The sequence below is a fragment of the Solanum tuberosum genome, unplaced genomic scaffold, assembly GCF_000226075.1.
Source record: "Solanum tuberosum cultivar DM 1-3 516 R44 unplaced genomic scaffold, SolTub_3.0 scf00363, whole genome shotgun sequence".
Taxonomy (NCBI): Eukaryota; Viridiplantae; Streptophyta; class Magnoliopsida; order Solanales; family Solanaceae; genus Solanum; species Solanum tuberosum.
The window spans coordinates 212,905-226,924 of NW_006239298.1; the positions used below are offsets into that span (position 1 = coordinate 212,905).

At 33.4% G+C, this 14,020-nt stretch overlaps 2 protein-coding genes across 2 annotated transcripts in view; one reads left to right on the plus strand and one right to left on the minus strand.

The window, feature by feature from the left end:
- Nucleotides 1-2,771: 2,771 nt before the first annotated feature.
- LOC102585008 (probable E3 ubiquitin-protein ligase LUL4) lies at nt 2,772-9,018 on the minus strand. The gene is made up of 4 exons (XM_006361804.2): nt 8,382-9,018; nt 4,351-4,858; nt 3,118-3,220; nt 2,772-2,984 (listed from the first exon to the last, which is right to left on the minus strand). Exons 1-4 carry the CDS (start codon nt 8,915-8,917, stop codon nt 2,974-2,976), a joined length of 1,158 nt encoding a protein of 385 aa, XP_006361866.1. The 5' UTR covers nt 8,918-9,018; the 3' UTR covers nt 2,772-2,973.
- A 3,680-nt stretch (nt 9,019-12,698) lies between these two features.
- Nucleotides 12,699-14,020, plus strand: part of LOC102585340 (serine/threonine-protein kinase CDL1) — a 3,635-nt gene continuing 2,313 nt past the window's right edge. Inside the window, exons 1-2 of the mRNA XM_006361805.2 lie at nt 12,699-13,299; nt 13,486-13,736. Of these exons, the coding sequence (XP_006361867.1) occupies nt 13,023-13,299; nt 13,486-13,736 (528 nt within the window). The 5' untranslated portion in view covers nt 12,699-13,022. The remainder of the gene's footprint in view (nt 13,300-13,485; nt 13,737-14,020) is intronic.

Sequence of the window (14,020 nt, forward strand, 5' to 3'; positions counted from 1 at the left end):
TCGAAAAACACAACATAACAATTAAAAGTGGATGAAAAGAGTATAAGTTATTAATTTGAAAGTTAGTAACTTAAAATCTAAAATCCAATAATATTAGATCCAAAATTTATTTGTCCAATCAATCACAAAATATAAGGACGAAAAGGTCTTCCTCTGGTTTCAGATGTGTTTGTTTCACTTTACATCAATAGCACAGAGAAAATATCTGGAATCGATTCCCTTGCTAGCAAAAAAAACAAAATGTACCGATCATTGTTGTTGCGATGAAGTGAGAAGTATTTAATTATTTTACTCAGATAGTTTCGAATTTGAGTTTTCCTGAAAATGAAGTCATTTTTGTTAGGAAGCGTGAATCTGAATTTAGTTAAAACCCCAATAGAAAGATCAAATGGGATGAAAAACCAAAAAAAAAAAAAGATTTAACGCACAAATTCCTATTAATTGCAGATAACTACTTCCATTAAGTTTGTCTCATGGTTAACTTCTATAGTAATTAGAGATTACAAATAATCAATACTTTTAATTTGAGCCATGAAAATAAAGAACCTTTCGATAAGGAACCATTGATTCTTAACTTTATATTTTTGTTTTTCACTTTTCAATTATTACTCAATATAGCGTTTATGCCACCAAATTTGACTTTTCTTTGAGCCATATTTAATGGAAGCACTATTAATTAGTATATTGTTGTTATCACAATAATGTGAGTGTTATTGTAGCTGCTAATATGGGTACTAATCATGTTCAATTGCATTTTATTATTACAGCAGATAAGAAAGTGAAGGAGGGAGGACCCCAATGAAGAGACTAGACAACAACCAACTGTCCAATTCTTTCCTTTGGATTTACAATTAAAAACAAATCACACAAAAATTATTATTATTAAAAATAGAAAAGCCAGCTATTCCTCTATCAATAATTGACACAGTAGCCATGTGCAAGAAAAATAAGTACTCATTTTACGTCAAATATTGATGGTACTTTTGGTACTTGAAAGCTCTGTGTCCTGTTGATTGTTTGTTTCGTGGGATCCGCCTTTTAATTGAGTTTGAAATAAAAACAAGTCAAAAAGAATTGAAATATTGAATTCAGATGAACTCGAATTGAAATAATTAGTTTCGTTGATTCTCATATAAAACTTATTATTTTTAATGTAAAATATTAAATTCAGGTGAACTCGACAATAATGTTTGTGGCGAAGACGCGTCTACTGTTGTCGGGGGACAAACCTCCCTGTTTGCCTCACTGTTGCCAGTTCCAACTTCACGCCAATCCTTTTGGATTAGGTTTTCTATCACCATCAATCTGGAATCTATTTTATATTATTTTATTATTACACTATTTTGCTTAACCATATAGTTTAAAAAGAAAAGAAAATTCTCTACAATTAATTAAAATATATATGGAAAAAGTATAATTTCTCTTGTCCTTTCTTCGATCTTTTCACTTCGTTCACCAGTACATATGATCTTTATCATCATCTCTATTCCTTTATCAATTCTCCTATGGAGCAACTTTAGTTTCCATTATTGATTATATACTTTATGCTCTAATTTTACCTATGCTAGGAAAAAGTTCATTTTGACATAGACCCCAAACTGAACTCAAAGTTGAAGGCATATAGTCAAAATTCGAGGAAAAATTTAGGCAATTTTCGTCGAATCATTTTGACAAAATCCACTTGTCATATGATTTTTCAACGATATAAAAATGAATAACCAAAAGTATAACAGAGGATATAGTATAGGCAAATTTGAGTGTTTTCCTTATATATATATATTCATACTCTTTGGATAAGGCAAAAGAATAATTTGAGCAATTCATATATGCAAAAACTAATTTAGACACAACGTGTATATATGGTGAGTTTTTTTTTCTTTCGAATAAACTACCTAACCCCTTTTCAAGTTGGTATATCCGAAATTGCAAAAGATTCGAAGTTCTTAATTTGAACTGAAAAGGGGAATAGTAGTATCAAATGAAGTTATTTGCTTTGAACTTTTCCCCCTTGAGCCGAAACTATACCCTCTATTCTTTCCAGACTTCACTTTATGAGACTAAACTTGTATGTTGTCGTATTTAAAGTTCCTCTTCCTTTTCTAAAACAATCTACAGAGAAGGTAATAGTATGTTTTACATTTCGCTAGCTGTCCCATTAGGCCATAGCCGTTGCCGTTGTCACCTCTTTAATTTTTTTCTCCTCACTCACCCTTGTAACAAAAATTTCTCTCTAGTCTATAGTGTACTGCAATACTAGTTATATTTTGGAGATCACACAGAGCAAAAACTTTTTTCAGAAAATGTAGTTTTCCATTGAAAAAAAGAAAAGCTTTAGGAAACTTACATTTTGGTTCTTCTCAATGTCTTTTCCCACACTAGCTATATTCTTTCTTTCCCAACTTTGACTCTGCAGTTGAAAACCCCAAAAAAAGGGAAGTGGAAAAGGAATTAAACTTGCTACTACTATGTTCAAAGCACACTTTTTCCTCCTTTGGTGTCAAGAACATGAGAAACATGATCCAGTGATGCGTTAAAGTTCAAACCTTGGGATCAGCATAGACACTTTTGCTTTATCGTCATTCAAAATTGTCTCCTCTTCCAATCTACTTGTTCCCATTCAAATATACTTTCAGACAACATTTCAGCCTTTTGTCTTCTCAAAATCCTACTAGAGCCAAACCCTAGATTCTTCATGTGCTCTTTTTCTCCACTTTACTTGCAGTACAAATATTCCCACTTACTTTTTCTCCATCACATATGAAAACGGGAAATGCAAAAGAGGAAAGACAATGGGGTCCTCAATCCATTTAACTCAACAAATAAACGGAAGACATAATTAGTCTACAAATTTCCTTTAAGAAAAAGATGAAAATCTTGACAAAAACTTTGTATTATTCACCGTATTATATACAATCTCTGTGCTATACAATCACAACCAAAAACACAAACCTTCCACTGTCACAATATCCCAGCTTATGATGCAGCTACAAAGCAGAAAGGGAAAATATAGGTCAAGGTTGAAAACACAAGAAATAGAGCCTCTTACATCATACTTAAAAAATGTTTAGATTAGTTTCGACGTCATCAAACAATGGACTCTTATGATCTAAGTTTTACCTTCGTTGACCTTAATCTCCAGAAGTTCCTCAATGGGTTGGCGGCATATGGGGCACTTATTTGATTGATGCCTCAGTTCTTTGGCACACTCACCACACAAACACTGCAAAATTGAAACACCACAGTTAACGGACATCAAAGAGGGAAAAAAATGAGAATTTACGAGGTCACAACTATAAAAAAAACTAGAGAATTTCCTGCTAGGATAGTATAACTTAATACTTCATTCTCTTGCTTTCCTATGTTTCTTCTTTTTCATTTATTATTTAATATAAGGGCAATTTAAGAAGTTCCCACAGGAACTGATCAAAGAGAGATCAAATGATAAAATAAAGCATTCTCAAACACTACATTCATAGCTTCAGGGGACACTCAATCAGCAGCTAGCTTTCAGTCCCTCTGGGTTCTAAAAACACGAAATATCTTTCCACTTCTTGTGAATATCTAATGGTCATAAAATATGAAATCAATTTCTCTTCCTTCTATTGAAAGAGAAGAGGGGGGACAATGTTTATCAATCCTTCCCTCCCACTTATGCCACATAATATATCAAAAAAGAAAGTTTTAACAAATTATTATCCTTGAATTATTTACCATTCTGAACATATTAGCGTATTAGTAGTGAAATTCTTTTAAAGCTTTTTCAGTGATAAATAAACGTAGAGGTAACATTTTCTCAAACGTGATTAAAAACATTCAGACCCCTCTAAAAATTTCAGGCCCTTATCCCCAACTCCAGCTCTAGAGGTCAATCTATTCCACAATATCAACCTCCAATGAAGTCTGGATTCCAGTGTGTTACTGGAAGTACCAAGTCTGCTAAATTGCAACCACATCCATCGGTTTGCAGTTATTAAGTATTGAAGCAACATCTATAATCTCCATACAAAAGTTTTAATACTAGATGTAAGACAACAATTAGTGGATGTGCCTTGATGAATACCAGAGACATCAAAAATGGCCACGAATTCTCGAAGTCTTCTATGTTATCAATATCCACTAAAACCTATAGCCCATGGTATGCACCTGTAAACTCTATCAGGAGAAGAGCCTTAAGTTTTCCTCATCCTTTTGTTTTTAAGAGGAACAGCTCTACACGAATGTAGAATCCAATGTCATTTTTTCAACACGCTACAGATAAAAGTACGGGCAAGAATAATATGTACCAAATTATCTAGACTTAACCTTGAGATATTGAAGAAATAAGGCAACTGTCAAAATTAATGATCATACCATATGTCTACATGGCAAAACTGCCGTGTCTTTCGGCTCAGTCATGCAAATTACACATTCTTTTCCTGACTCCTCATCATTGACATTAGTTTCCTCTGAATTGTTGATCCCATAAATCTCTCTCAGCTCATAGCGAACTCCTTCAATCCATAAAATCTGCTTGATCACTTTCACCTGAAAATGATCCTCATTATTCTTCACTAGCACAGCTTCAGTTATCTGTGAATGGGGAGATTTATCCAGTGACTGCCCATCATACTTCTCATCCAGTGGTGTAGATGGCAGACATGACTCAGCTGATATAACAAGTGGGAAAATTTCTTCTCCTTGGAGAGGCTTTGATAGGTCATTGACATCAAAAAAGCCCAGGTCAATTCCAGTTCCAGAAGGCTGGCAAAACTTTTGGCCCAGTCCTTTTACAAATGGTATTTGAACAGGCTTGATTTCGGGATATACTGGATTGAATTTGCAGTTGGGTCCCTCCTTAGCAAAGTAGAAAATGGTGATACTGCAGTCAAAAAACAAAAGAATATAAATGAATTTTATTCTTTCATTTTGTCAAAATAACAAGTGTTAGTCCATGAAACATCAAATGAGTGCCAACCTAGGAAAGCATAGAACCAGCACCACTAACGTAAGTAAGAAGTAGCAATCATTGGAACCAAAAAAACCTACGTTACTCAGCTCAGGTTCGGATATAACTATGTGTGTGTGTGTACACACACAGAATAAATTTATCACAGAAAAATATATTCATTTCTATTGCAAGAAACCCCATCAAGAACAGCGGAAAACAAAAAAAGAGAAAATCAGGACCATATAAACCTTAAAGAGATAGCCATAAGGCTACTTTTCTATTGAAATGCTATTCGTGACTCCAAAAAAGTAGTCAACTAAAAGGTCAGCGAGGCCAAGCCCTTGAATATTACTCCATCTGTCCTATTTAATTTGACACCATTTTACTAGGCACAAAATTACTTGAAATTTGTGACATTTGTGTGACTATAAATCATTAGGGAATTTTAAAGTTAAATTGTTTCTAATTGTAGAAAGGTGGTATTCTTATTGGGACAGACTAAAAAGAATAGTGTGCCATATAAATTAGGATAGAGGGAGTACTTATTAAGGATTTGTTTCGCGTGATATGTTGACAACTTACTACATTCCATTGAGCTTCTCATAGAAACACAAAAAACGTATCAGATTGATCTTTTGGTGATAGATGCTCTTTATTTAGATAATGAACAAATTATGTTACTACTAACCAAAACAAATACGACCTCTTTGAGATATAAACAACAAACAATAACAAACCGGGTGTGACCCCACAAGGTGGGGTCTGGGAAGGGTAGGACGTACACAAACCTTATCTCTACTTTTGCAGGGTAGAGAGGTTGTTTCCGATAGAGATATACAGTTTATAATTAATTAAAATACAAAGAGCATGTTGCCATCCAGGTATCTGATCTTTAAGGAAGTGGCTGATCCAGAAGAACTGCCTACTGGTAACATCCATCTTTTGTGGGTTTTGTCCCTGAAACAAGGGCTTTTAAAAAACAAAAGGAAACAATGTGGTTTTCTTAGACAATGAAGCAGTACATCTAACAATTTTTTTTATGAAGGTACATCTTGCAAAATTGAATCAGATGTTTTTATGTGGTGCTAACGATTTAATAACTATTTTTGTAGCCCCAAAATGTTTCAGTTTATGCTCCTACCTATTATCTAGATATACCAAGAAAGATATATGGTCTAATGAGGCTACTACGAAATATTTACTCATGAGTGGGGCAAGGTCTTCTTTTTTGGTTCATGGTTTCTCTTGGGACTTGGCTATATGGTACATCCGGAGGAGAGATTGAGCTTCACATAATCTCTTTACTACATACACACCAACCATATTAAGCATCTCGGTAGTGTAACTTGCTTTGGTCATCATCTCAACTCACTGATATAATAACCAACCAAATAAAATAAGTCCTAAACAAAAGAAACTAAGGAAAAGAAAATGAGTTGATATAACCTCAGTTGGTCAAGAAGTATATTGCAAATGCACCCAAGATGTGGCCTAGTGGTCAATGAAATGGTTAAGAACCTTGAGGTCACAGGTTCAAAACTCAATGAAGACAAAAAAAAACACTAGGTGATTCTTACCTGGTACCTGTTGCTAGTGAGAGGTGGCAGGTATCGACTGGAAGTAGACGAGGAGCGTGAAAGCTGACCCAAACACCACGGTCATCAAAAGGAAAAGAAGTATATTGCAAATGCCACGATTCCTAATGAAATTATTTTTTCATTTGATTGTCTTTTGTATTATTTTGAATCTAGTCTTCATCAAGGAATATATTTGCTGCACTTCATGAAATTCGGGTAAAGAATAGCTGGTTGTGAAGAGACCTTAAAATCACCCTAAGTGAAAGCACTAAATGCCACCAACAAGATGCAATACAGGTCTGATATTTTCTCATTGACCAGTTTAACTTCGGAATTTCAACTTGACAACAAAAAACAGTTAACGTTTTACTAATCAAAGACCAGTCCACACTCATTGGTATCTAATAGTTTTTTTTTGTCTTTTTCTTGTTGAATTTCTTCATAACAATTTTACTTATTTAGGTATTTGTTGACTTCACATTGAGATAAGGCATAGAATTCCAACTAGTCAAAATATCCTTAGATAGTCTGAAGTTCAAGAGAACTTTCAAATAGCAAAAATATTTTCTATGTTACATCTGATTTGTTCCAAATCAAGATTATTTGGAGCTAGAGACTCAGGGGATACATGCTATCTCCCAGAAATCCATTTCCATTTACAATTAGCAATATAAATGTACTAGTTCATTCCCTGGTGCTGCTTACAAGGTTTTTAAGCTGGATTCAGCCATTTAAGATGACACTATTTCCCTGCTGGCATAGTAAGGTAATAGATTCCAATATCTTTCACCAAAACCATCTTTAAATTTGAAAGCTTGATAATCTGCATTCACTATTCCCAATATTGAGTAATGAGATACATATTAATAAGAGGCACAATATAGTCAATGTCAGCCTAGGATTATTTACAAAGGAAATAGCCCAAGATTGTAAAAGAAAAAGGGGAAATAAAACACCTTACTAGTTGTTAACACATTATTGACCATCAGTTCAGCTCAATGAGGCTCATCAAATTAGATAAGTTATTAGTTTGGAGACCATGACCTAAGAAGTTTTATCTTCCAGAGTTGGGCAAATCTTCAAAGCATTCTAATGTACTCGTTTTTTCCATATAAGACAAAGCAATGAAAAAGGTCACCTCACAAATAACTCATAATACCTTCCATTAAACTTTTGTCAAGCCTTAGAATTGGTACTCTCGCCACAACTACTACAATATCATTTCAATGATTGAAGAAACAGAAGAATTTGCATCTTAATACCTCAGTTAAAATCTTAAATAACCAGTTGGATATAAACCAATCATACAACGAAGCCCCAAAAGTGCATATACTGCAAGTTCCCATACAACATTAAGGAAGTCAATAGTTAACTCTAACACTAGAAGTAATCAAGTATTTGCATGGTAATTGTTGATCTACCCAATAAATTCTGGTTTGCGAGATTTGGAATTTTAATTCCATGTGATTCTTTTCAAACACATAGAACAATACTTAACAATTGACTTTTTCCTGACAATCCAAAACTATCAGGCTCATCGACATGATACAATCCTTCTATCCCTGAATTCTAAGTTCACATAATAGAACCAAAAGCTATTACTATGAAAGGGATCATAATTCTAACCGATACCACAATAATCCATCAAAACAAGTTAACAACAGCCAATTTATAAACATAATCATAAGCTTGCAACATTTTTCCAGCTCACTTCATTAGATCAGTTACAGATTACTCACTCATTTTCAATTTAATATACTTTTAATCTTCAATTGCAGGTTCTTCAGCTCAATAGCATAATAATTAACTAAAAAAAATGAACGATGAAATCAAATCAAAAGATATAAAAAGGTACAAGGATAGACATGATCAAGTACCTTCCATCAACAAGCGCATCGAAAGTAAACGAAACCAAATGGAAATCCTTATTGAATTCATCAACATGAACCCTGATAGTATCCTTATGAAGATTAACATCATTCTTAATCTTCTTCGCATTTTGGTGATCCACATACGGCACCGCCGGCAACGGCGGTGGAGGAGGCGGCGGAGGCCGAAACCCACCCCATCCGTTATTACTGTGAGGATGATAATAAGGAGGATACTGATTATGATAGACTACAGGTCTAGTACCATAACTGGACTGACTGAAACAAAAATGGTAATTCGAATTGGAAGGAGGCGGGTAGTTGGGTGGGGGAGGAGGGGTTAGTAAAGGATAAGGGTTTCGGGAAGGGGGAGGTGTTGTAGAAGGTGGAGGTAAGGAGTAGGTTGGGTGGGGAGGTGGCAGTGGTGGTGGAGACAGAGAAGGAAAGGGCGGAGCAATAGAAGAAGACGGCAGCGGCAGCACCGGCGGCGGAGGATGGTGGTGGAGGTGATGATTTTGATGTCTTTTACTCCAAGAAATTCCCATCTTTTTTTTAAGAAGCAGAGGAACAGTAGAAGATATGTATTTTGAAGAAATCAGCAAAAGAATTAGAGAAGAAAATGATGAAAAATGTGGAACCCACACGGTTAAGGGAAAGTGATTAGGAAGTTAAGTTGTTGAAAAATAAAGTATCAATTATTATTAATTAATATAAACAAATAAAAATAAATATATCAAGTTATTTTTCTATCAACATCAGATTGTGTATTCACTATCTTCTCTCGATTTTATCGGATAATGAATATGTTATTGTTTGTTTTTATGACAAAAGAATTTGATTTTTAAAACTCAACGAACCTTCCTTTTGTTGGTTCAAAGTACAAACACAACCAAACAAAAGGTTAATTTGTTTGGCCATGGAAGGCACCAAGTTAAAATTCAAACGTCAGAAGTAATTTTGATATTTCCTAAGCCCTTTCTTATAATTTTCCCATGTCAAAAAAACATTACTTTTATGTTAAGAAATCTCTGTGTAGTTATTGAGTTTATTTTATGTTAATTTGATTCCACAACTAGAATACAAGTTATATATAGTTGTAATTTATTTTTCCTGAAAGTTCAAAGTCTAGAAGTATATTTGTTTATGAGATATTTCACTATTTTTTATTGATAAAAATGATTAAAATACAGTTTAGTTTTATAAATTTAATAAAAGTGATAAAAGACTTTTCTCTGAACAAAACAGAAAAATAAGCATTTAGCTTATTCAAAAAGTGGAAGCATTCCGTCAAAGATATTGAATTTTTCTAACGATGATTATTTGGCATTGTTTATTACTATTAAATTAGTATCATCACAATACCATCTTGATCAATGTCAAATAGAATAGTTTGACGGCAAATTGAGGGTCTCGAAGTCTTTAATTTGGTCATTGACCAAACTAGACACATTGTTTACTTCTCATTAGATTTTAGTAGTTTCTTATATTAATAAATAAATAAATCAACATTATCGGGTGATTTTCACGGTTTTGTTGTATAAATTATTGAATTTATTAAAATGTTAAAAAAAAACATTGACATTAGGATAATAAATGACGCAATAACAACTGGTCCAATGTAATTTCACGTACACACCTACCTTTGGATTTGAATTCTACTTGACATTTGATTGTAGTTAGAAAAGAACAATTGAAGTTTGGACAATATTGATAGTAATGGCATACATGATCATTTTAGACTACAATAATTCCATTTATGGCAAAGTTTTTCTTAGAGCCAGTTTTTAGGTTCATCTTCTTAGAATAATGAGTTATCCCCAAAGAATAATTCAGCCACATCTTATATTACATGTCTTCTAGGCCCATTTGAGAACCAACTTAGATCCACCTTATATAAGAGACTCGTGAAACATTCTAGCCTCTGGACATGTCTTGGACCATACATATGAGGCTTAGGAAAAATTATTGAAATACACGTCTTATGTTTTCCTTATTTCTAATATCTCCTTCTATTTCTAAAAACCTCTAAAATCTCTTATTTCTTTAATGTATCCGAGCTACATAATATGTATCCGATTTGTGTTACTTTTTAAGGGATTAATGTAATTACAAACTAAAGAGGGATAGATTGTAATTTCATATTAAAACTATGTGATTCCTAAAATTTACCCTTTATTAAATAGCACTGTTCATTGTTTAGCTTATTCTTAGAGAATATTTTGTTTACGGAAACTCGCAATCGCTATCCAACCTATGTTTAAAGAATAGATAGCCAATCCCATCCTTCATGCAACCCAACAGATTCCTATGTCTTATGTACAGAGACGGATCTAGGATTTGGAGGTATTGGGTGCCACATTGTTCAAGTAAGATAAGCGGGTCGGTTGCTTTAAGTTTGGGTTACAATCGAGTTATTTATCTTTTTTCGATTTTTATAAACAAATCGATCAAACATGCATGTTAGTAATATTTTCTTTTAGATATTATGAGATTAGAGCTAACTAAACAATTCAATTTTTATTCTTTTTAGGAATTAGTGGCCTTATTAGCTGAAACTTTGAGGAAAAAAAATAAAATTTTCACACTAAAATTTGAGCTTGTATAAACTATCTAATAGTGTTAACTTAATATATTCATATTTCATTGATTTTATGTGTTGTTGCAAATATATAACAAAGAGAATACAAATTTTAGTTTCAATCTAGTCATCATTTTTAAAACTTATATTTTTTAAAAACTACTATTTAAATAAATTCTTAATAATATTCATGTCACGTTCATAATTCAGTAATCATTAATTGATAAGAATAAACACGCGACACTCATATCAAGAGATTAATAATTAGTGAAAGAGAAAGTACTAAAAGAACTTAAGAATTAATTATGGTGAATATAAGTCAATTTAAACTAATAAAGAATACTAGTAAATAAATAAGAATGAATGGAAGGGGAAAAAAACCTTCACAAATTAATAAAAATGACCAAAAAAAAAAAGAAGCTTCCAAAAATTAATAATGCTGCCAACAAGGTTTGAACCCGTGCTGCCCGTGTGGCAAAACGCTTGCTCTGCCAATCGAACTGTTCACCATATTGTTTAGTGGGTGGCAAAGAAAATATATAATAATTTTCTTATACATGTATACATATATATACAGTTTTTTTCGAGTTCAGTGGGTGCCGTGGCACCCCACGGGTACCCATAGATCCACCCCTGCTTATGTACCTTTATAATACTCATTAACTACTGATTTAGACTCATCAAAATTCAACTAATGAGTAATTTAAAAAGTATATCAAATTTTGGAGTCCATAGGAATTTGGAAGGTTAAGATGATTGATTAAAAGAAGGAATTAGCTAAGATTTGGGCCTACCTATGTCCAACTTTGTACCAGAAAACTTTGATACTACTTTTTAAGTCACAGGTTTTGGATTTCCATGCATATTCCTACAACACTGTTTAAGGGTTGGTTTAATTAGTGAAAAGATATTCCAAATGGGATATGTACAACCACGTGGTTACATAATATATATGTATCTAGTAGCAGAGTGAAGAAATGTCACTCTCTACTATTCTGTAAGATTATGAAATGTATCACGAGATTATTTCTCATGTCGTTAATTCCTATTTGTTATTTTGACGTAGAACCTAACCTAATCGAAGTTGACTTTGTTTGTGACAAAAAAATTAGCCAAATGGTTACATCAAATAAATATAAATATGAAATCAAGCCATGTCATTTTTACAACCTTTCATGGTCAAGATGGTTAGGTGTCATGACGCTTAAAATTATATAGTTCGATGCAAATATTAGGATGCGGGTAAATATTTCCCTCTTGCTTAAATTATAGAGCAACTCTTCTCGTTGAAATGTCACATGCAATTACTTAGCTGTACACAAATAGGAGTAAACATTAGGTTATAGAATTGCAGCTAATTCACTAAATATGAAATATAGAGACTAGTATAGAGAGAGGTCCTGTGTAGATCCCCAATAAGTTTGCCCTGAAATTCAGGGCATATTTTGACCTCAAAATGAACACTAATTCCGGATCCCGTAGATTTTCATAATTTTTTAAGTATTCCCCAGTCAACATGCAATTCTAGTACATGTCAATTTATACATTTCATTTTTTTTTTCCTCAGGTCCAGAATTTACTAGCTCGACCAATTTAGATTTGACTAACAGAGATAAAAGGGTGGATAGATAGATTACGACTATTTTTACCACGGTTCTCAATGATTGTACAAAGGAGATGATAAAATATGGGCAGACAGCAAGTTGATTTATGAGCTACTAATAATTTGAGACCTAAAAGTGAATTGAAATTGGGTGCTAGACGTTCCAAAAAAGTTGTTTCTGTGAAAGCAAGACAGAGACTAGACCTCTATATAATAACAAAAGAAGGGACAGAATGAAGTAGAGAAAAAACATTTATATGTGAGTGAATGTGGCCATTGTATGTATGTAGGGCAATATGACCTCCTATCAAGGCAAAATTTCAAGCAATCATCTTCATCATGTGGCTCTAAGTGAAATCTACAAATCCTAAAAAACAAATTCCATATTCTCATATTGCAACCTCATAATTCTTTCCTCAAAAAAAAAACTCCATTTTCTGTCTTCCTCGATTTCGTTCTCTCTGTGATCATGGAGGATAACTATAGCGAAAGCCATCATCACTCTGAATCTCAAAGTCATAAAAACCACCAGCACAATGACATACTCCCTTCTACATCCGTTCTCTTGATTATCGTTCCAATCATAATTATAATCCTGCTTATCGCAATATCTCTTCTCATTGTCATGCTTAAGCGCATACAATCCGCCAAACACAATGGGACTAATAATAGTTCAAAAAGTGTCATCAACAAAAACAATTGTATGTTCGTTGCACATAGCACCATCGACATCCATTTAAGTCCAGGTAACAATAATTCAAATTCATGTTATACTATTTTAAATGGAGCATAGATGTTGAAATCCAAGAAAGTAAAAGTTGAACTCGTTTAAATTTAAATCCTGAATTCGACAACTCTGTTTATAAGAAATACTGTTCAAATATGGAACCACTCAATTTTTTTTTGTGTTTATACGACAATGTGATGGGCAGATGTAAAGGGTGGATGTCTGCCTGGACATGGAGGAAGTTCAGGGAGGATGCCAGAAACAAAATTGAGAGGAGTTCAAGTATTTACATACAAGCAGCTGGAGATGTCTACAGACAAATTTAATGAGGCAAATGTGATTGGCAATGGAGGTTATGGGGTTGTGTACAGAGGAGTCCTCATTGATGGAACTGTGGCTGCAATTAAAGTTCTGCAAAGGGAAGGCAAGCAATGGGAACGTTCTTTTAGATTAGAGGTCTGTCATCACTTCATTTATTGCCTCTTCTTTCACTTTCTTCATCCACTTACATTGTTTCCAATTCACACATTAACCCGTTGTCTCAATTTATGTAACGTAATAGTCTGACTTCATACAAAATTTAAGAAAGAAGTAAGGACATGTCTTTTTTAAAAAAAATGAAGGAATTACAATATTGGTGAGATTTCAAGTAGCCAACCAATGAACATAAAAAAGAAAGTAAACAACTTTTTATTCATTCACTGTGTATTGTGTATGGGGGGGGGGGGGGGTGACAGTAG

Coding starts and splice junctions, on each gene's coding strand:
- LOC102585008 (XM_006361804.2), bottom strand. CDS start 8,917: ATGGGAATTTCTTGGAGTAAAAGACATCAAAATCATCACCTCCACCAC. Junction 4,859..8,381: donor GATGCGCTTGTTGATGGAAG/GTACTTGATCAT, acceptor TTTTGACTGCAG/TATCACCATTTTCTACTTTG. Junction 3,221..4,350: donor TTTTGCCATGTAGACATATG/GTATGATCATTA, acceptor TCAATTTTGCAG/TGTTTGTGTGGTGAGTGTGC.